This window comes from Diceros bicornis, chromosome 18 (genome assembly GCF_020826845.1).
Source record: "Diceros bicornis minor isolate mBicDic1 chromosome 18, mDicBic1.mat.cur, whole genome shotgun sequence".
Classification (NCBI taxonomy): Eukaryota; Metazoa; Chordata; class Mammalia; order Perissodactyla; family Rhinocerotidae; genus Diceros; species Diceros bicornis.
In genome coordinates this window covers 49,708,970-49,728,457 of record NC_080757.1, presented here as the reverse complement: position 1 = coordinate 49,728,457, position 19,488 = coordinate 49,708,970, and the positions used below count along the sequence as shown (strand labels likewise).

The 19,488-nt window shown below is 49.7% G+C and overlaps 1 protein-coding gene across 2 annotated transcripts in view; it reads left to right on the top strand.

Moving 5' to 3' along the window:
* The window catches only part of RGS9 (regulator of G protein signaling 9), a 64,447-nt gene extending 46,207 nt beyond the window's left edge, over positions 1–18,240 (top strand). For both annotated transcript variants that reach the window (XM_058561426.1, XM_058561427.1), the window contains exons 14-19: positions 936–1,023; positions 2,992–3,130; positions 5,189–5,274; positions 7,481–7,598; positions 16,047–16,531; positions 18,090–18,240. In XM_058561426.1, the coding sequence (XP_058417409.1) occupies positions 936–1,023; positions 2,992–3,130; positions 5,189–5,274; positions 7,481–7,598; positions 16,047–16,531; positions 18,090–18,240 (1,067 nt within the window). The remainder of the gene's footprint in view (positions 1–935; positions 1,024–2,991; positions 3,131–5,188; positions 5,275–7,480; positions 7,599–16,046; positions 16,532–18,089) is intronic.
* The last annotated feature ends 1,248 nt before the right edge of the window (positions 18,241–19,488 follow it).

The window sequence follows — 19,488 nt, the reverse complement described above, 5'->3', positions numbered from 1 at the left end:
ACGCACACACATACACACACACGCATGCACACACACACGTGCACACACACATATATGCACACACATGCGCATATAGGCTCTTGCTCTCCCACTAGTGTGACCATCTTTATTTTTTCAGGCAAAAATTTCCACCTGGGATGACTGTACCAAGGTATTCACAATATACTTAGGTGCTGGGGAGAACGGGTTAGAGAACTTCAAGTTGGAAGAGAATGAAGGTTTGGGAGGAGTTGGGCTTTCCTTCTGGGCCCAGAGGAGCAGAGTCTCTCTGGCTCAGGTGACCCCCTGTGGCCAGGCCTTCCCTGAGAGTCAGTTCCTCAGCATCGCTGCTCCAGCAGCCTGTCTGTAACCAGCTGGAATATGCCCTGTGAGGGGCATAAAAGATGGGGTCTCTATGCACAAATAAAGCAGGCAGAAGTCATGCACAGTCATTGGACATGAGCAAGATTTAACAGGGGCCTTTGTGAAGAAAACCTATTGCATAGCGGTAGGTGTGTACAAGCCTAATCTATGCGAACTTGTTCAAACGAGATTTGCTACAGCCGAATACCCGGACCAAAAAAACATGACAGACTGGGGGTCAGTAGGAGCTCTGACATGTGTATCGTTGAGGAAAGAGCCGGGTTCACAGCAGACGTGTATGGCTGCGAGCATGGTGGGTACCAGGCTAGTTCATTTCAGAGAACATGTGTGGAGCCATCAGTAGGTTAACAACGCTCTCCTGGGCCCTGGGAGTAAGATGTGGCTCCTTCTCTCAAGGAGTGTTTTGTCCAACCTCACAATGTACCGTGGGTTGTTTTCCAGAAGGGGTGATGTTCACCACGCCGGGGAACTGAGGCTATCCCAGCTGACCCATTTCTTTTCTTTCCCCTTTTCTTCTCCCAACTTGTTTCCTGTCTGTCCTTCGTCTGTGTGGACCCCTCCTCCCCACGCAGGGGAGAATCTGGGATTCTGGGAAGCCTGTGAGGATCTGAAGTATGGAGATCAGTCCAAGGTCAAGGAGAAAGCAGAAGAGATTTACAAGTGAGGATTAGCCAGATTGTTGGGGGCACCTCCCCTTGGGCCCCCACTGGCCACACCACGGCGTTTGAGGTGGGGACGGAACAAGAGGTACCACGTGCCTCATGTCAGCGTCAGTCGCTGCCCCTGTCAGGCTTGGGAAGGCTTGGGGTTCCTCTGAAGAAGGCCTGGTGTGGTGCGTGACGGGATGCCCCTGCTTCTAGGGGATGTGCTTAGGAGTCTAAAAAGCCAGCTGCCCTGAATTACAGCCCAAAGTGCTTTGACTGAACCCCCTTAGGCCTCCTGAGAGAGGGGTGTGTGTGTGTGTGTGTGTGTGTGTGTGTGTGTGTGAGAAAGAGCAGAGAGACAGTAGGTGAGATGGGAAAACCCATTCCCCAGGCCTTCTTAGAGAAGTGAAGACCATGAGGGAAGGGAGGTTCCCCCCAGTGTCAGTGACAGTGAGTCCAGCTTGGGGTACAAATGTGGGCCATCTCTTTTTTCTCACTAAGTGGCTCTAGTCCCCACTTGCTCAGTGTAACAGTAAGTCTGTCCTTCTCCAGGCCTGCCTCTCTTCCAAATTACCCAAGAGCCCAAGGGTTCTGCTTCTAGTGGCCAGGTAGAGGGAAGGGGAGGTGTGATGAGACCACCGGTGTTGCTGAGATGCAGAGCTGCTGTAACCTGCACCCATCCCCGCCCCCGCAGCTGGGAGGGTGCTCTGGTGTTGCTGTGGTGGTATCCTTGCCAGTCCTTCTCTCTGCACCAGCCATAGTGGACACCAGCCTTGGGCTCTGAGGGCCCAGCGCATTTAGTTCATCCTCACATGCTTAGCTGTGGTTCTCGAAGCCCAGCCACCATGCTGGGCTGGAACCAGCCCTCTGCAGCCACCAGACTGTGGTGCTGAGCTTTGGGCAGCAGGCCAGACACACCTCTCACCCCGCCCCCTCCCGGGCACTTATCCTTTTGGACCTCTGGGGTCCGTCCTTCAAATGGACTCAGGATGGACCATCCCACTTTTCAGAGAAGTGCTAACAATCTTGCAGTCTCACTCCTCATACTTAGAGGCTCCTGTACTTTCTCAAAAATTTGCCCACCTCCTCCCACAGTGGGGGACTCTGCACACCAAGAGAAATGAGGGAGAGGGGTCATTGCCGTTCCAGGAGGGTCCCGTGACATCCTTGCCCAGAACGGTGGTGCCCGATGGCTTCGCACACTACGACACACGTGCGACTCCTAATTCCAAAAATCTGCTGCAAGGAAGCTTCCTGCCTCCACCGTTACAGCAGCTTCCTTCCTCCCCAGGCTCCCTGGTTGTGTATTCTTAGTTTGAATTCCACAATTTTAATGTACAGTTAGGAGTGTGGCCAAATATCCACATGAGTATTTCTAACCCCACAACAGCTCAGAATGGGAAATATCAGAGAGCTCCGAGGGCCAGCATCCCAGCTGGAGCTGCAGGACTCAGGCAGTGTGGCCGAGTCAGGTTCTCATGGGGGCCGTTGGTAAGGATGCTCAGGTCATGAAACCTCTGGGTGCTGGGATTATGGGCTGCCTCCCAACTCAGCATTTGAGATTCATCACCCGACACTCTAGACTGAGCCAAGGGAGAGTAGAGGCCCCAGAACACCTGTTTGGAGGTGTCCTAGCCTGGTTCCAGGTGGGCCTCAAAACCTGCTGAATAAGTTGGAGGCTGGATTCGTCACCCTGACGGCTAGGGCCTAACCCAACCTGGGTTACCCCACCCCCCTTTTGCTCTCTCTCCTAGAGGTCGGGAACACCAAAGTTAAATATTAATGTTCCCAATACTGGCTGTTTTCTTGCTTCTAGGAAATGTTGCTTGACAGCCTGTTCAAACTCTTTGGTGTTTCTTAAAAAGGGACCACTTTTATCCTGATGACCTGAGCCATGTCCAGCCCTCCATCCCAAGCAGCTGTGAACTTTTTATTAACTGACTTGGTTTAGCATCTTTCGCTCACATTTTCCTCCCTGGCCCAGGCTATTCCTGGCCCCAGGGGCGAGGCGGTGGATCAACATAGACGGCAAAACCATGGACATCACTGTCAAGGGGCTGAGGCATCCCCACCGCTACGTGCTGGATGCTGCGCAAACCCACATTTACATGCTCATGAAGAAGGTAGGTGGGATCTGTGCCGAGGATACTCGGGCCAGGAAGCCCTTCCCGCCCCCGGTACCTGGAGAGTTCTTTAGATATGGGAAAAAGGAAGATAATACGTGGTTACTGCTTTGCTGGTTTTGGGATGCAGGTCTCTTCCTCCTGTCCTGGGCTGGGACCTCCTTGTGTCCCCAAGCTCACTGGCCAGGAAGGACCACCTGCAGAAGCTGTGTGCATTCTTACAGGCCTCTCCCTCTGCAGTTGTGGTACAGGCAGTAATGATATTGGTCATTGGTACTCAAAGACAACCCATGAGGTTGGCATCAATTCTCCAGAGTCCAGTAGTTTGCCTAGTCTCAAAGAGGTGGAGCTGGGGTTCAAACTCGGGTCTGCCTGAGTCCAAAGCCTGAGCTCTTAGCTGCTACAATAGAGTGGTGGCAGTTCTGGTGGCCCTGGCCCCAAGCAAATGTAACATGTGGGGGGTTCAGTATCTGAAAGAGAAAAATTAGGTGTGATGATGGCAAAACCCTGTGAGAATTCAGATTACCTTCTAGATTGTTAGTAAAAAGTGAACATGGTGAAAATTTTCCGGAAATTGTTAAAAAAAAATAAAGGGAACTTGAAAGAAATGTCTTAAGAAATTAGAATTTGGGCCTCAGAGTTAGCGTTAGAGAGGTTGTCTAGTGTGGCTCCTATGTGGTGCCATCCCCAACAAGACTTTCTTCAGTAGCTTCAACTTCTCAATTACTCCTTTTATGGCAGAGTATCTCTAGAAACTTCATTATTCTGATGTAGGTTTGTGCAAATGGCCAACTTTTATTAGCTTCCTGTTTTTATATTTCTTTTATTTCATCTTTTATGTGTATTTTGTTATAAGAATATATGTATAAATACACTTTTATATGTGTATTTTGTTTTTATGTGTGTTTTGTGTATTTTTACTTTACTTTTAAAATGTGTAATAATTTAGAATTTTCACCAAACCAGATCAGCCATATTTTTTTTTACTATTTATTTTTCATCAGTGGATTTTCTCTGTGTTTACCATATTAGAAAATTCACAGCAAAGTTTCTTTAATAACGGTCTTCCTTAATGTATTTTAAAATACATTTTGATTCTTAAAAATGTGGTTTTCATACACCCTTTTAGGGAGACACTCAGAGAAGCCAGCTACTAGCCAGGACAAAACAGAGTCATGGATAACTTAAGAAAAGAATGGTATATATGTTTATTGGACTCTCTGTCGCTATAGGCCACGTCTGTAAACTCAGCATGACCCAATGGTTCCATAATCCTTATTCCTAGACTGTTTCCTGGTTCTCACTTAGTCTTTAGAATGGTACTGTTTCAATAAATTAAAAATATTCTCAATATGTTGTTGAGAAATTCTCACAGTTGTTGCTGTGGGCTTCATCCCATATTTGTTACAACTAGAGTTTTCGGTTGGCTTAGAAGTAGCCAGTGTTCATGAAGCCACTTCTCTGAACCTGCCCAGGGTCCCAGGAAATATGCACACAAGAGGAGTCTGAGCCTGGGTCTTTTTTTTTTTTTTTGTATTTTCTTGCCTTTGTGCCCAAATTCAGGGCAGAAAGGGATGTTAGTGGGCTTCGAAGTGGGTTCCATGCTCATGGCTGCTCATTTTCCTTGGAAGAAGGTGTGTGGAGGAGGTTGAGCGCAGGTGTCCTCTTCTCCCATGCTTGCTTCACTGGAATCCCAGCTGGATTTTAGTGGGGGGTGCTATAGACCACGGTTCTCTAACCTCAAGTGCAGCAGAATCACTCGGAGGCCTGTTAAGACTCAATTGTCCCACCCCCAGAGTTTCTGATTCGGTAGGACTGGGCTTGGTCCGAGAATGTGCATTTCCAGCAAGTTGCCAGGTGAAATTGATGCTTTTGGTCTGGGGACCACACTTGAGAACCATTGCTTCAGACACACACCGAAACGCCTTTCACACAAGGAGACACATTCTCTTAACTTCGCCATCTGACTGCCAAGAGAGGGCTTGAAAATGGCAAGTGTATTCATTTGTTTTGACACTTTCCCGCTTGTAATTACTGTTTTTCTCTTGTTCCCACTAGGATTCTTATGCTCGCTATTTAAAATCTCCAATCTATAAGGAAATGCTGGCCAAAGCTATTGAACCTCAGGAAACCACCAAGAGAAGGCAAGTGGAATGGCCTGTAATTACTGGTTGCCTGCTGTTTTGTTTACAGAGAAGTGAGGGACTCTTTCAACCAAATGGCTGTCATTGAGATATTTGCTTGATGAAAATATTGGAGACTAGGAAGTATATCTAAGGGTGTGATTGCCTCATTGGCTTCATAATGCCCTGAAATCACCCTAGCAAGATTTCCTTAGTAATTACTGCCAGTAAGTTTTGTTTCCGTAATGCTGATTTGAAAGTGTTTTGATTATCAGACTGATAATTACCCTTATCACAAATGGAAGCATCTCATTGGTGTTTTAATTGTCATACTTCTCCACCTCCAAGCTGATGTATGGGAATTAATTTAGCCACATCCTGGTATCCGTAACATCCTAAGACCTTAGAGAGAATAGCAGATTGCACCCCAAGAGAAAATGGTAGACTGTCTAAGCCCATTTTGAAGTCCTTAGACATTCTAAGGATCCTGCCTTTTAGCAAGTCTGTTAGTTAACTCGCTTCTTCTCATCTTCCTCATTGGAGATATAGATCATCTCATCTGGCTGAGCCCTTGGGCAAAGGATGAGATAATGTTCAGAGAGGTAGTTTGAACTCTTCTTTTGGGGGAAAAAGAAAACTCTGTAGGGATTGAAGATTCAAAAGAGTAACCAAATGACTGCTTGAAAAGGACGTGGGACTTTGGCGGAGGTTTTCCCAGCGCCAGCGCGTGTCCTGTCCAGGCATGGTTAGTAAACGTTCCTGCGCGTGCCAGCTCAGCCCACGCTGGGCTCTTTTCCAGCACCTCCAGTCAATTCAAAAGAGGGTGATTGGACCAGAGCCTTTATCAAAGGAGCTGTAAAAAAACCTCCAACTTGTTTTCATTCTTGAGGATAATGGCCCTGTTATGAAAAGGAGAGAAAGGAGGTCTTTGTGGTGCTGTTCTTCTAGGTTTACCCAGTAAGGAAGAGAGTTGAGTGTCTTGAAAGCTTCTCCTTTAAGCCGCAAGAAAGGGCTGTAATAGCTCCATTGGTTCTGCCAGAAAGTAGGGGAAAGAGAGAGGAGTCTCGTACTCTCTCTCTAGATATTTTATAAGTTGGGGCAGACCTGAGAAATCAGCTGGTATCTTCTCCTGGGCCCCCTGGGTGCTTTGAGTGCTGGGGTGGCACTAGACCATGGAGGCAGTGCTTGGCTGTGGGGTGGGGTGTTGCAGTCTGGCAATGTCACTGATACCGTCAGTGAGAATGCACGTGTGAATGCTTTTCTGAGGTGTGAAGCTCGGCCTGTAAACACGTGGGGATTACAGTGGGTGTGAGTTTGTTACATGACTCACAGATGAAAGACAATGTATAAAATTTAACTTTTCCGGAACAAGTTAAATCGAGCTCCAAGCCTCCCCTTTGGCAGGGCTAGTGGGAGACCCAATATCAGGCATCACCTACTGGTGGGGGAGCCCTCTTCCTCCCTAGGGTGGATACAAGAGTTCTAGGGGCTTATGTTGTCCAGAAATATGGGGAGGTCCTGAGTTTTAAGTCTGCCATTGCTGCTAAAATGCTTGTTTTCCAAGCCTATAGGGGGCTAGGCTGCTCACCATCCCCTGCATCCCTCAGGCGCCTGGAGCTTTGTCCTGACCCCCAAGCCGTGGTAGAGAGAGTTTGGTCCCAGGAATCCACGTTTGGCTTCTATAGAAGGTTCTGACTTGTCTGGCACATGCGTACAGTACCACCAGCTCACCAACCCACTTCAGGCCCCTTCCCCCTTTCTTTGCCCATGGAGCCCTCTTGGGCAGCCCAGTTCTCTCCCTCCTTCTCAGAACCTTCGCTTTTGAAAACAAATGCTGCAACTCTCCCCTGAGGCAGGAACCCTGGGCTTCCAGTATCCAAGCCCTTCTTGCCCCTTCTTTCAGGAAGAGCCTACAGGAAGTTGAGATGACAAATTGATTTCTAAACATTGTAGAAGGTATGTCTGTAATCATCACCATCCAAGCAGTCTTCCTGAGCCTAACCTAAAATCTGATGGCAGTTGGGACTCGCTCTGGTCCCATCCTCCAGGGGGGGAGAAAAGAGCTAAGATTGGACACGCGTCTGAGGACTCCACTTGAGGTTCACAGGAGAATGAGGGGACAAGTCCAGATTCTGGCCTCCAGCCCTACTTCCCACCAGGTGTTAGTGTCATTGTTGGGCAAGCAGTGTGGCTTTCTGCCACACACCAATCCTGTCCTTCCTTCCAGCTCCGGCCTCCCGTTTATGCGGCGTCACCTGCGCTCCAGCCCAAGCCCCGTCATCCTGAGGCAGCTGGAAGAAGAAGCCAAGGCTCGAGAAGCAGCCAACACGGTGGACATCACCCAGGTCATGAGCAAGCTGGACCGTAGGAGCCAACTCAAAAGAGAGCCACCTCCTAAATAAATCTGCAATTCCGGGGTGGGGTGGGGTGGGGGTATGCACTTGGGAGAGGCAAAGAAAGAAAGACAGAGTCAGAGTCTAGAGGATTCCCTTCCCCGTTAGTGGGGTGGTGGGGTAGTCAGGTTCACCCCATATTCCTCTGACCTCCATCGTGGAGGACTTCTCAATACCACAGCAACTAGAGCTAGTCTTCCCTCCAACTCACCAACGGATGGGGTTGGCAATCGTGGGGGGAGGTCACCTGACGCAGTTGCTGTGTGACACCTGTCTTACCTTAGGGAGTTCTTGTGGTGAGAACCAGAGAGAGAACAGGTTGCTTTGGATGCCACCATTTGCTTTGAAAATTAAAAAGAAGGCCTCTCTCCACCCTCAAGGATAGTTCTTTCAGGCATGTTTGTTTAAAACAGCTTAGTGAAGCTGCTCATCCCATCTCTCCAGTTAGACTCTGCTTCTAAAGCAGTCTGAGCTCCTCCAAGGGCTAGTTGCAGGGTTGCCCCAAAGATGTGCTTCCCCAAGACTCCCCTGTCACACCTGCCTGGAAAGGCCCTGCTGAGATGTTTCTGTTCAGCTTGTTCTCAGTCACAGTTATTGAGGGCCGATGGGCTCCCTCCTTCTGTCTTGTCTCCCCATTCACTCATACATGCTAGCGGGATAGGTACTTGTAGGAATGAAGGGCTCAGGCCCGAGGCCTCCAGAGCAGTCAAGGTGAGATGGCCTTCTGAGGAGCATCATTTTGGGTAAAGGAGAAAGGCGCTGATGTCTCATTCACGGAGGAGGGATGGTAGATATCTGCGACATTTTCAAGATGAGTCAGAGTCAAAGATAATACTCTCCGGGATATTTTCTAAATGTTGGTGCTTCCCTCCTCTGTAGCTGTAGAGTAGGCCAGCCCTGTGGTCAAGGGTGGAGGGGAAGACAGTTAGAACTCTGACCTTGGGAGGCCTACAAGGTAATTCTTGAAGTTAGCCTTACCTCATACACCTCTGTAAGAATGCAAAGGAGATGGAACAAGTTGGTGAGCCAGGGACCGACCTTGCAAGAGAAGACTCACTTATTCAACACATTTACTGAGCTCCTCCTATGTGCCAGACATTGGTGAATAAAATAGACATGGTCCCTGGCTCATGGAGCCTATAGTCTAGGACTGACAAAAAATAACAAAGCCAGCTGTGTCAGGTAGCTGTTACTGTGTAACAAATGACCATACAACTAGAGTGGCATACAACAATAAGTGTTTATTGTTCATGCATATAGGGTCATCTCTGTGGCTCTGTTGATCTTGGTGGGGCTCATTCCTATGCCTAGGGGTTGATCTGCAGTGGCCTAGGCTGGGATGAGTGGAAAGATTCTGCTCTGCTTCCCATGTCTCTCATCCTCTAACAGCCTAGCCTAAGCATGAGCCTATGGTGATGGCAGAATTGCAAAGGAGTGAGTAGAAACGCGTAAGATTCTTGAGGGGTAGGCTTGGAACTGGCATGTGGTCTCTTCCACCTCATTTTGTTGACCAAAGCAAGTCACAAAGCCAGCCTAGAATCAAGGGATGGGGAAGTAGACTTTATCTCTTTAGTAATAGAAATTTCAAAATCTCATAGCAGAAGACGTGCAGATAGGGAGGGGTGAAGAATTGGGGCCATCATTGCAATCAACAATATAAGCAAATATGTGATAAAACCTGTAGAATGTGTTATAAAGGAAACGGATGTGGTGCTGTGATAGGGAAGATGGAGGTATGTAGACTAAGGAAGCCTCTTCAAGGTGGTAACAGATAAGAAGAGGTTGAGAGAGAGTTGGCCATACAAAGGATGTGGGCTGGGTGGGGAGAAGTTCCCAAGCAGAGGGGACTGCGTCGGCAAAGGTCCAGCAGTGGGAAATGGCCCAGAGTGAACTGAAAGGGCAGGGGAATGGAGCCTGATGGACAATGGGGAATGGTACAAGAGGAGGTTAGAGAGGTGGGCAGGGCCAGGTCATGGAGGACTTTCTAGGCCATTGTAAGGAGTTTGTGGCTCTTGGTTTCGTGTTAGCAAAATGATTCCATCACTCTTTCCATTTTCCATGCTCATGGACTAGATTATATTCTGAAAGAGCAACTAGAGATACACTCTGTTCATCTCTCTTTTGAAGACTGTTGGAGTCCCCCAACTCAGAGAGGGCACCCCAAGCAGAAATTTCAGGTAATGAACCATTGTAAACTGAGTGACAGGAGGGGAGGGACCATATCTATCTTACTCACCACTTGGAGCCTAATGCCTGAGTCCTAGCAGTCCTAGTCTGCATAAACATGTGTTACATGAATGAATGAACGAATGGATGAATGAATGAATAATTGGAAAGAGCCTTGGATTTAGAGAAGGTCTCTTGGGCTCTGGTCCTGGTTCTACCACTAGCCTTGTGGTCTTGAGCAGGTCACTTCACCTCTCTGTTTCCTGATTTGTGAAATGAGGGATTGGGACCAGATCCAAGCTTCTTAGAACAGATTTTGTGAATTCCAGGAGGGTACCCAGCCTGAAGCATCAATTTTACTTGAAGATTTGGATTGAGAGGAAAGTTAGGTAATTTTTAAAATTTCACATTAAAATAATCATGAATATATTATGAATTAGAATGCAAAATGTACATTAATTTTTTAAGATAAAATTTGAGACATCAAAGATAGTTCATGCTTGGCTGTGGCAGGTTCAGGCGTTGCCCTCAGACTCCGGGGAGAGCATGGTTACCCCAGCTCTCCTACTGTTTGTCCTACTTTTGTGGGAAAGTTTGAGAAGCACGAAACCAGAGATATTTGCTATCCCTTCTAGTTACCTCATATGAGCTGAGATTACACACCTAGCAAAATGGTAGTGAGGATGGTGGGGGTGTGGAATACTTCATGAATTCTCCAGGTTACATACTGTGTCTTGTTCATCTTTGCTCAACCATCCACCATCCCATTCCCCACATGTGAGACATGTCTGCTTCACATGTCTCTCATCCTCCAACAGACTACCAGGTGCTCTGTGTCAGACACATAGTAGGTATGCCACACATATTGACAGAAACCTTCTCAATGTCAGATGCACAAGGATCCCACAATCTAATGAGAGATGCAGGCATGTAAACAAAGTAGGTTGTCATTCTTTATTGGATGAATGAGTAAATAAGTGTTTCAACATTACCCATCTAAAGGGAGGTAGATGATAAATGGCTTCACTCCTGGATGGTGGCTATTTTGTTGCGCAAGTGTATTTTAAACACCTGTTTTGTGTAAGGACCAGTGGTGGGTGCTATGGCAGATATAAAAATGGACAAGATGTTCTCTGCCTTCAAGGGGCTGACAAGGGTGCACAGAAACAAATGGCTGTAACAAGAGGCAGAATGCCATCGAGGCTGGGGGTTGTCCAACATGCTAGAAGAGCACAGAGATGGGAAAGTATGGTTTGGCCTGGGGGATTGAGGGAATCTACCAGGAAATGCTCGTGTTTGGTTGTAAAGGAGCCACAGGTCCTACCCAGTTTTGAGGTTTTGTAAGTGTCTGCTGCTAGACTCCAGCAGGTGGCAGCTGCTCCTGCTGGCTTTGTTTCTGTGCATCAAACATAACAGTAGCCCTGCATGGCCCATTCGAATCTCAAATAGCGTCAAAAATAGTATTTATTTGGACATTATTATTGATACATTTAAATCATTATGATATTCTCTATTATGCCATATACTTAGGCACCATCTTAATTCCTTAATGCCATATTTTAAATAGCTTGAGTTTCTCTACCCATAGTAGTGTATATCTTATGCTAGGATATAAGTTATGCTATAAGGCACCAAGATTTCCTATGTAGAATTTCATTTTCAAGCTTGGCTTTTAGAGAAAGACTGTGTTTGTTGTGAGAGTTGAGTGGAGACACAAGGGCTCGGGACAAAAAAATACAAGTAGAGTGCTTGGGACAATGCCTGGCATATAGTAAGTGCTCAATATATGCCCGCTGCTGTCATCATCACAACCATTATTGCCATCACCATCACCATTACCGTCATCCTCACCATCACCATCATCATCCTCACCACCATCATCACCATCACCACCATCATCCTCACTGTCACCATCACCATCATCATCAGAACCCTCATCAGCAGCAGCACCATCATCACTGTCATCATCACCATCATCATCAACATTTCCTAGTAGTTTCCTGGTCTTAGAGTAAGCTTGTGCTTTCTTGCATCTGTCAGTGTTGTCCAATACAGTAATTGGTTATTATTTATTATGTAAGGCATTATCTGAGATGTATTTAAAGCATTGTTGACATTTTACTTTTTTTCTCAGAGTCTTGTATAGCTCTGAGGGACCCAGGGACCTCCCAGCTCTCCAGGGACCATTAAGAGATATTTCAGGGGAGGAGAATGGGGAGTTAATGTCATGTCCTCTGTCTGCAGCTCCTAAGAGAGGGCTGAGCAGTAACAGTGTAGGGGTTGGTCAGTCCTTTGGTCTGAATTTCATGGCTGCAGTAAGGGTCAGTTCTAACTGGGAAGGTCTTGTACTGGGCTGTGACAAATGAGATGACTGTAGGAGAAATGATGTGTTCACCCACGAGGATTTTTCTCCATGAGGCCAATTTTGCTCATTTGCTTTTGGGAACAGTGGGGAAAGGGAGACTGAGAAGGCACTGGGAGGGGGGACTGTGCACACTGCATGCTGAACATGAATGCAGCCCTTTCCTCACCTGCCTGCTCCCAGGAAGTGGGAGTTCAGGTGGCCACAAGTCCCCTTAAAATTCTCAGCCAGCTTCTGGACAGAAAGTGAGTTGCATCTCTTTGCACCATCTGCTTTGCCTTTCATTGAAAAGCCTGTGACTGTGTCCTCATGTCAATGTACCTGCTCCATTCCGTGCTCCTCTCCCCCTTCCCTTGGTTCCATTGCATAATAAAACAGCAGCACAAAACCAAACCAAACCACGCTCTCCTTCACTGTGTCTCTGCCGTGTCACATTTCTTTGCCATGTGCCTTGCATGCCACTGCTTTGCTGCCTCATGCCAATGGTGGGTGTGCCACAGGCTGGAGGAGCTGGGTCTCCACGCACAAGCCCCTGGAGTCTGTGGGAGGGGCCAGGCTCATGGTGGGAGCAGGTGGAAAAGGCATCCTGCTTAGAGTGTCCATGGCCAGTTGGGCTAATGGGTATTTGCCCAGAAGAAAGGACCTTCTTGGGCAGGTAAGTGAAGTAGGACAGTGACCACCTTCCTCACCTGTCCTGTCGTTTGTCCTGGAAAAGAGCCGGTGCTGGGGGAGGAGTAGGGAGGGGAGGAGGGCACAGAACTGGGTGGGGCTATATGGAGTGGCTTGCCCTGTCGTAAGCGGTATGATCTTGGTCAAGTTATATCATCTCCATGAGCCTCAGTTTTCTTATCTGTAAAGTAGGGATTATAACAGGAGTTTATCACAAATTCTGGGTAACTAGGATTTAAGTTAATGAACCGGTGGTGGGGGTGTCAGTCAATTTGTTGAAGGAGGAGAACTTTGATGCCCCTCTCTCTCTCTTAACAAAGCCTGTTTCCTAGTTTTGGTGTTTCGGCCCACTCTCCAGGACCCCAAGTCCTATCCGAGACCCATAGGCAACAAGATGGCAATATGAATCAGAAGAAAAGCAAGGGCTTTTGGGTTATCCAGACTTGGGATCAGATCCTCACTTAGTCACTGTACTAGTTATCTATTGCCGCGTAACAAATCAGCACAAACAACCACCATTTATTAGCTCCCAGCTGGCCAGGGGAGACGCAGCTGGGTTCTCTGCTCAGGGTCTCACGCTCACGGTGTTGCCGAGCTTTTCACGTTCTTATCTGGAGGCTCTTGGGAACAATCTGCTTCCAAGCTCATTCAAGATGTTGGTAAGACCCACTTATCTTGTTGTGGGACTGACGGCTCCATTCTTTTGCTAGCTGTTAGCAGTGAGCTGCTCTCAGCTTCTGGAAACTGTTCGAATTCCTTGCCATGTGGACTCCCTCCATCTTCAAAGCCAACAATGGGGAATTTCTCCCTCACTGAACTCCTATCGTGCTTCAAACCTCTCTGATTTGTTTCTGGTCTCTAGTCTCAGGTTCATGTGATGAGGTGAGGCTCACCCGCGTAATCCTTTTTTAAAGTCACCTATGCCGTGTGACATAGCCTGACATTCACAGTTCACACCCTCACTGAAGGACAGGGGCAGGAATCTTAGAATTCAATGTACCACAGTCACTGGTTTTGAGAGCCTGGGGAGGGTAATGAACCCCTCTGGACCTCAACGTTCTAATCCTGAAAATGGGGTGGTTATAGATTCGCAGAGTACCTAGCACATAGTAGATGCTTAGTAAATTATAGGCCATACTCTTTGAACCAACAGTTGTCTCCCAAATCTTTAATCAGGGCCCAGCCTTCACCCCTATTATTATTATTATTCTTTGCAGACTGTGTCTAAGTGGAGACACATGTCCTATGGGAAGGGAGGCGTTAGAAGCATCGTGCAGAGCTCCACAAACTTACTGGGTGTAATAACAAAACAACGACCTTGGGTGCTGGTTAGAAGATGCTTTCCCTGAGTCACAGCCCCTGAGAGTCCCCTTCAGTGGGTCTGGGGTGGGGATGGGATCTGCATTTGTAATGGGCACCCTGGGTGATTCTGATGTGCTGATCTACAGGCCTCACTGAGACATCAGCCAGCAGTTACACGTGAGCCCTGTGGAGTCAGCGACCCTGATTTCAAAGCCTGTTCCCCAGTTCCCAGCAGCATGTCCTTGGGGCTCGGCTTCTCAAAGCATTAGTTTCCTCATCTGTAAAATGGGTATAATAATAGCTGCCTTGCCAAGGGGCTTGGGGAAGTAAATGCGATAATCCCTGTAAAGTGCTCAGCCCAGAACCTCACATTTGCTGAGTTCTCACTGCATATTAACAATAATAATAATTATGATTCGTATAATGATGCAGTGGCCCCAGGCCTGGGCCTTGGCTCTGATTTGTCGGTCTGTGGATGTCTGAGCAGGGAAACAGAATCAGTGGCTCCCAGATGCTGTTTCAGAATGGAATCCTGCTTGAACTTCAGGGAGCTGATGGGAGAGAATGAAGACCACTCCCCTGCCCCCACAGCAAAGCCTTCTGTGGCCTCCTGGCCTTTCTTTTCCTCCAAAAGCCATTCTTGGATATGCCTGTCCTTTCCTTGTCAGGTTGGGCCTGGCACACTCAGGTGACCTGAAAACTGGGCCACACTCTGCGGAAGCAAGCGGCCTCCAGCTCAGTGCCCGGAGCTGCCCTCCTTCAGCCCCAGGGCATTGCCCGGGCCCCGGGGGCAGGCAGGTCCCTCTGAGCAGGACGTCCGTGTGGCTGTGGCAGTTTCAAAGAGGGTTTGTTCTTCACTGAAGTCATTTCTGATTCTCTCTTGGAGGCGGTCTTGGTGCCTCTATCCCAGGGAGCCGCCCTCCCTGCCAGGACCAGCATGTCCTCCAGCTCTGCTCATGCTGGGCTTTGATGTGATGCATGGCCACAGCAGGCCTTTAGGAGGCGACACAACAAGCCAGGCCGGTGGGTCCATGCCCTCTGTGAAGGCCTGGTGACAGCAGAGAGCCTTCCTGAAAATTCCCATTTTAACTTTCTCTGTGGGCTCAGACAAAGCTCTCTCGGGCTCCTTGCACTGAAGACATGGCTGACCCTGCGCTCCTGCCCCAGTGCTCCAGGACTCGGGGGCCACGGCGGCCCAGGAGGTTGAGACATGCCCCTGGCTCCACCAGTAAACTCCTTGTCCCGTATTTCCTGTTTCCTCCTCCCGGCTTGTCCCGGTTCCATACTCAGCCTTTCTTCCCGGCCCCTGCTCTGCCCACGGGGGGCCTGGCAAGTGCTGGGGTGAGAGCATCCCCACAACGTGGTCAGTGTGGACATGGGTAGGGGTTCCAGACAAGGTGGGTGGTCTCAGGCCTGGAAGAGTCAGCAAGGCACGAGCTGGGACTTCTGCCACCTCCACTGCTCTGTTAGAAGTGTTTTAAATGCCTCCAGTCCTTAGTGTGGAAACCAAGGACAGAGAAGGGATGAGATGGCATGTGGCGGATACTAACGAGCAATGGTTCATTGGGGGACGGGAGTGGAGGGGCGATTGGAAAGTCAGCCTGACCATACCCCAGCATCCCAGGCCTGGAAAAAGGTCACTCTGTGCCCTAGGATGCAACTGCCCAGCTCTGGGGACTGTGGCTAGGGCTTGGGGACAGGCAGGCCACTTTGCAGGAGGCCTCTGCATGACTGTGCCATCATCATAGGTGGCTTGAGGTATCCTTCCCAACTCCCCAGCAGGCAGCCATACCAGGCCTGTGCCCTGGGCACTGGAAAGGGCCAAGTTAGCAGGGGGTGGCTCACGGGCCTGTGGACTAGCCGCACCACTCACTCTGAGCGTTCTCTTTCCTTCTCTGCAGCCGGGCCAGCACGCTGCTCCCAGCCCCCACCTGGCTGTGTACACCGGGACCTGCGTGCCCCCCTCTCCTTCCAGCCCCTTCTCCCCCTCCTACCGCTCCCCCAAGAGGCCCTTCCCCTCACCAGGCCGCTTCATCCGGCGGCCCAGCAGCACCGTCTGCCCCTCGCCCGTTAGAGTGGCCTTGGAGAGTTCCCCGGGCTCGGAGCAGAAGGCGGAGGCCAGCGGATCCAAGGCCCAAGGTGGGCCTGCCAACACCGAGAGCAGCGAGGCCTCCATCGACCACTCCCAGCCCCGGCCCCCACGCAGGGCCCCTCCCAAGGCCCGCATGGCTCTGTCCTTCAGCAGGTTTCTGAGACGAGGCTGTTTGGCTTCACCAGGCTTTGCCAGGCTCTCACCCAAGTGCCCCCCTGTGTCCCATGGGAAGGTGCAGCCCCTGGGGGACGTGGGCCAGCAGCTGCCCCGGCTGAAACCCAGGAGAGTAGCAAAGTAAGAACCAGAGGGGATTGTGCTGTGTGTGTGTGTTTGTGTGCGTATGTCTCTGTGTGTGCATGTAGTATGTCTGTGGTGTGTGTGCATGCATGTCTCTCTGTGTGCATGTATGTCTGTGGTGTGTGCCTGCATGTCTGTGCACGTATGTCTGTGGTGTGTGCATGCATGTCTCTGTGTGTGCATGTATGTCTGTGTGCGTGTATGTCTGTGGTGTGGACCAAGGCCCTGTGTTGTGAACATGGTCTAGAACCAGGGGCTGGGGAGCTGGGTCACGAGGAGGATTCTGGGCAAGCAGACACCACAAATAGGCCATTTAAACCCCTTGGCCACTAGACCGCTTCCAGAAACTCAGCGTTGTCCTCCCCTCTTCTTGAGAAAGAGGAGAAGGAATGGGTGTCTTTCTTTTCCACCTTGTTTTTCCTTCTATACTCTTCCACCCACCCCGCCCCACCCCCAAGAACATTAGTCTAATGAACCCATTGCCTCGTTCAAGCGCAGGCAAGGTCAGGGGCAGCAGTGGGAGCCAAGGGTGGTGGGAGGCTCGGGGCATGTTCTGGGGGCCCCCTCCCCTGCCTTAGGTGCCCTCGCCTCACCCGCAGCCCTCCTGTGTTCACCCGCACAGACTCTCAGAGGGGCGTGCAGGGTCTTGCTCCCGCAGTGGTTTCTGTGAAAACGACAGTATCCAGTCTCTGCTGGGAGGAGGCCCCTCCACCTCCATTTTGGGTGGGGCTGCAAGCCTGACCTCTGAGAACCCCAGGTGCCCTGAGACAGCTCCTTGGGGCAGAACAAAGGCGCCAGGGGGCACATGGTAACTCCTGGACCAGTGACAGAAAGAGAAGTAGTAGACAATGCAAAACAGAGAATCAACCTCCCGCTTCCTTTGGTTTTTGGGGACACAGTCAAGGGCACCCCTGCACCCATCAACGTGCTCCTGGGTTTGGCCCTGCCTGGTCTTGGAGAAGGAAGGCACCACACGAAGTCTTAGGTTGCCATGGATACCTGAGTATTCACAGGCTCTGCTGTGCAGTGTGCTTGAGGGGACAGCCAGGAGCAGAGTATATGACCCACTCCTGCCTGTGTCAGTTGGGGGAGGAATAGGGGGAGTCAGGATCCAGGGTGAGCATGTCTATTGATTCTTCCCAACTAACCCTGCTCAGGGAATGTTCTAGATTTGCAACCACTGCCATGCCGCACACATGGGCTTTGGGCTTTTAAAAGGCTCTTTTCTCAGGGGCCACCACTTCATCAGAGGCAGTTTAAAAGTGTTGAGGATTAAGTACTGGTATGTCCTATAGGAACATCCCAAATTCATCAAAATCATAAAAATTCAAGCCTCTGAGAAATGAAAATAAAGTGTCTTCTGAATTATCTTACTTCAGCATGAAAATATGAGTCCCCTCTCCACTCCACTAGAAGGGATCTACTGAGCCCATGGCTGCACACACAGCTCTTGGCAAATGCACCTGTGTGTCACTCTTCTCCAGCGACATCAGGGTAAGGTGGGGATGTGCTGTCCCTCTGCCCCCACACATTTGCTTTCCTTTTGTGCCTGAAGCTTTTTCCAGATCAAAATGGACCTGCCTACGGAGAGTGGGACCTGCCTGATGGACTCGGAGGACACTGGGACAGGAGAATCGGGTGACCAGGCCACAGAAAAGGAGGTCGTCTGTCCCTGGGAGATCCCGGCCGAGGGGAAAGCTGGCTGAGCCTGGGGCCTTGGACCAAGAAGATGCTCCTGGCAGATGCCACTGAATGGGGCCTCAGGGCACGCTTGCTCTAGAACCAAAGTGCATTAAGATCATATTTCGGGGCCGGAGAGACAAGATGGGGTGGCTTATGGGGAAGAGTGAGCTAGCTGGTCTCCCAACAGCTGACTCCTTCCCTTCCTCCTGACATTCCCTCCCTTGGGCAGAAGAAAGGCATGTGGACCAGAAGACATTCCTTGCTGCCTTAAAACCGATAAAAGGTTAACTTGTAAGAGTCTCTTGGATTGGAATGTTAGTGTGTGTCTGGTATTATTAGTTATTTATGAGCTATTAATTATGCGTTAAACTCATGTCTTCTTTGGTTTTCTGGGCAAAGGGACATTGAGTTCCAAGAACTCCTTCCCTGTCTAAATTGGTATGTGCATGATATTTTATCAATGGAGCTCCCCAAGGGGATGCCCCAGGGTGTGGCATCAGGCAGGAAGGGGGGAGCTGGGGAAATTCATCTTTCTAGAATGCCAAGTATGTTGTTCAGATCCACCAAGAAGCAGATGCCAAGACGGGATTAGATGGGCAAGGGATTTGTTGGGGGAAACGCCTGTGAAGGATACAGGATGGGAGCTGGCGAAGGGGCAAGTGCTTTCAGACCATGCAGGTGCAGGGCTGACCCCTGGGGAAGGAGGAATGGGCAGGAAGAGTCTCAGATAGCAGCGCAGTTCCAAGAAAGTTTTGGCCACGCTGCTGGGGTGTCCTTGAGCCAAGTCACTATTGGAGGGGTCCTGTGTCTTGTGGGAATGGTTCTGCGTTAGTACCTTCACCACGCAAGGTCATTGTCTGGGAGTGCCTTTGGGAAGCCTGGCCCTGGCATGGACGTGCTGGTGGCCATCAGTCCACATGCTCTTTGCAGCAGGAGATCTGAACTGCATTTTCATGTTTGCTGCACCCAGCCAGTAGGCACCTCTGGAGGTTTGGGCCTCAGTGCACCCCTCCCACCTCTTCTCCAGTTATTCACTAGACAAATATTTATTGAGCCCCTACCATGTGTCAGGCACTGTGCTAGGCCCTGGGGATGCAGCTGTGGGTAAGGCTCTTTGCCTCATGGAATTCATCTAGAGCAGTGGTTCTCAACCAAGGGACACCTTTGCCCCCAGGGGACATGGAACAGTGTTTGGAGACATTTTTGGTTGTCAAGATTGGGGTAGGGAGTGCTACTGGTGTCTAGTGGGTAGAGGCCAGAGGGCTGTCCTC